Source organism: Camelina sativa, chromosome 1, assembly GCF_000633955.1.
Source record: "Camelina sativa cultivar DH55 chromosome 1, Cs, whole genome shotgun sequence".
Taxonomy (NCBI): Eukaryota; Viridiplantae; Streptophyta; class Magnoliopsida; order Brassicales; family Brassicaceae; genus Camelina; species Camelina sativa.
Window position 1 is genome coordinate 5,277,925 of NC_025685.1, and position 2,946 is coordinate 5,280,870.

The 2,946-nt window shown below is 36.2% G+C and overlaps 1 protein-coding gene and 1 pseudogene across 1 annotated transcript; both read left to right on the forward strand.

The window, feature by feature from the left end:
* LOC104777130 (transcription factor JUNGBRUNNEN 1) lies at positions 633-2,078 on the forward strand. Its single transcript, XM_010501343.1, has 3 exons — positions 633-882; positions 1,056-1,369; positions 1,563-2,078. Exons 1-3 carry the CDS (start codon positions 669-671, stop codon positions 1,941-1,943), a joined length of 909 nt encoding a protein of 302 aa, XP_010499645.1. The 5' UTR covers positions 633-668; the 3' UTR covers positions 1,944-2,078.
* The window catches only part of LOC104777148, a 3,785-nt pseudogene continuing 3,644 nt past the window's right edge, over positions 2,806-2,946 (forward strand).

Sequence of the window (2,946 nt, forward strand, 5' to 3'; positions counted from 1 at the left end):
TTAGTACTTCATGTCCACAAAAGTAAGCTGAACATATTTTGAAGTGAGAAAGGAACTGACGGGTAATATTCGGTTTTTGATTAGGTGGCTTTGTCATTGTCAATTTCAGAGAAACTACCAAATAGAAAAATGTAACATTACTCATGTTTTTTCATTTTTCTTTTGTTGATCTCCCCAAGTTAAAATTTTCAAACGAAGCAATACAAATCTTACCTTTACGAGCACAAAGTCGGAGTTATGCGTTTAACGTCATGATGATTAATAGATGTTTCGTGGTGAGCGCGGTAATATAATCATCATATAAGAAGTTAATGAATCCTCGTCAGACACTTTGGAAGAGTAAACAAACACACAAAAATTAAATCTTGGCTTGAATAGTCAGTCCTCTCCCTGGCATTTTCCTTTGCGTCCCAATGATATGAAAGGTAAAAGCGTCATATGCAGTGGGTCCACGTATTGTGATGCGAAGAGACTGATTCCAAAATCTCAAGCCCAAAAGACTTTTACCGGGTCGAATCATTGATTACAAAGGGTTTATAAGTCAACAGACATGACTTGACCAAATCGGATCATTGATTATAAAAGGATGAATAAGACACACACGACACAAATTAACTCTCTTTATATAAAGAGAGAAAAAAGGAGGAGGAAATAGTAAAACCAAAGCCATGGAGAAGATGATGGGAGTACGGGAAAACATAAGTGAATCAAAAGAAGATGAGGAAGAAGTGGTAAAGCTTCCAGGGTTTAGGTTTCATCCCACGGACGAGGAACTCGTAGGGTATTATCTTTCTAAGAAAGTACTCCTCAAGAAACCGAGCAAGATCGATGAGATTGTCAGCCAAATCGATATCTATAAATTCGATCCCTGGGATCTTCCAAGTAAGTTTTGTTTTACTCCCTCTTGTTAATTTGTTCATTTACATCTGTTGGTCTTACTATTTTTTAGAAAAGAGAAAAGTAGAGATCACTTGAATGCATGGTTGTGAAGTAAAAAACTAACACATTAATTATTGTAACCAAACTGATGCCAAAATGTAATGTTTGTTTTGAAGGGTCGAGGAACACGGAGAAGGAAAACTACTTCTTTTGCAAGAGAGGAAGGAAATACAGAAACAGCATAAGACCAAACCGAGTGACTGGTTCCGGTTTTTGGAAAGCCACGGGAATTGACAAACCTGTCTATTCGGATGGACCTAATAAAACAGTGATCGGTCTAAAGAAGACACTCGTGTATTACCTTGGAAGCGCCGGGAAAGGAAGCAAGACAGATTGGATGATGCACGAGTTTCGTCTCCCCACAGCCAATGACACTATCCCCGGTGGCCCTACACACTCTAACCCTACTCCAACTTCCGCACTACAAGCAGTAAGTTTGGAATCCTCTCGGTCATGTGATGATCATATCTATCATGCATATATATATAGTTGGCCACTCTAAACGTTTTAAATGGCAAGCCTATTTCTTTTTTCTGACAAGTTTTGTTGTGTAAAAATAAAAAATGTTTTGGGAAGTGAGTGTGGTTGATTCTTACTATATATATATATCTACATAATTGCAGGAAGTGTGGACTTTATGCCGGATATTCAAGAGAAATGTGTCTAGTCGAAAATACACTTCGGACTGGAGAGAATTAGCAAATGGCAAACGGGTGAAGCCGCAACAATCTAATTACCAAGAAGCATATATCAATTTTGGTGACAATGAAAGTAGTAGTAGTACCAACGTGATTAAAGGGAGTTACGAGAGGAGCGCTTTCCAGCTTCACCAAACGCATCATCATCAACATCAACATCAAGACCAGCCAATTCCCATGGACACCACACAGGTTGATTCGCTTCAACAATTCTCCAACGATAACATTGACTATGAGAGCTACGAAAACTGGGACGAGCTTCGATCGGTTGTGGAATTTGCTTTCCCACCTTCTTCTTTTAGTTAGATCATTAAACCACTAGTTAACTCACTAGCATATCTATATGTTTACTTGGACGTTTTGTATTCTCTATTTATAAACATGGATCTTTTGTATGTATGTATATGAACGCGCCTGATTATATATATTTGTATTGGCCTATATGTCAATTCACGGAATGGCTTATATTATTCGCATATTTTATCTTTGGTATCTCATCGTTTACATATGAATATGTGATGACAAAAAATAATATATATAGTTAATGAATTACGGTGATAATAAAAGTGGAAAAACTCGTTCGGACTCTCTTTTTTGTTTTTTTACAAGACTAAAAATAGCACACAAGTCTACATAGTATTGGGCTTAGTTTTCAATAGCCCATTAGAAAGAAACCCATAAAAAAATTAAAATTAAGTACAATTTTTTTTTTTTGTCGGCTAAAAAAATAAGTACAATTTCAAACTCGACAATCGTGTTATTAAAGGAAAAGTGGCAAACCCTAAGTTATATAAGAAGAAAGGTTTTACTTCTTTGGCTTCTCCTCCTACTCGGCGTGTCAACATCTTTCCCCCAGGCTAGTTAGGTTGGTTGATATGATTCTTCTCCGTCTAAACTATCTTCTGTTGTTCTTGATTCATCTATGAATTCTAGCTTTGATTTCAATATCATATGTGTCGCGCGATCGAGTTCTCTAATACACTCTTGTATATCTCTTTTTCTTTTCCCTGCAGAGAATTTGGTAATCGTGAGAAACAAAGCAAGTGACAATGGTAAAGGGCTTCTTCTCTTTTTTTTTTTTTGTAGCATCGATTCTAACGCTTTGTTTTTATTCGTTTGTGTGATATTAATCTAACGGGTTTGTTCTCCTTTTTTTTGTTTAATTGTTTGTAACTTGCAGGTGAAGTTCACAGTTGAAGAGCAACGGAAAATTATGGATCGTAAACACAACATCCGTAACATGTCTGTCATTGCCCATGTCGATCATGGTATATATATATATATATATATATATTTTTTTTTTTTTTTT

Coding starts and splice junctions, on each gene's coding strand:
- LOC104777130 (XM_010501343.1), top strand. CDS start 669: ATGGAGAAGATGATGGGAGTACGGGAAAACATAAGTGAATCAAAAGAA. Junction 883..1,055: donor CGATCCCTGGGATCTTCCAA/GTAAGTTTTGTT, acceptor TTTGTTTTGAAG/GGTCGAGGAACACGGAGAAG. Junction 1,370..1,562: donor CAACTTCCGCACTACAAGCA/GTAAGTTTGGAA, acceptor ACATAATTGCAG/GAAGTGTGGACTTTATGCCG.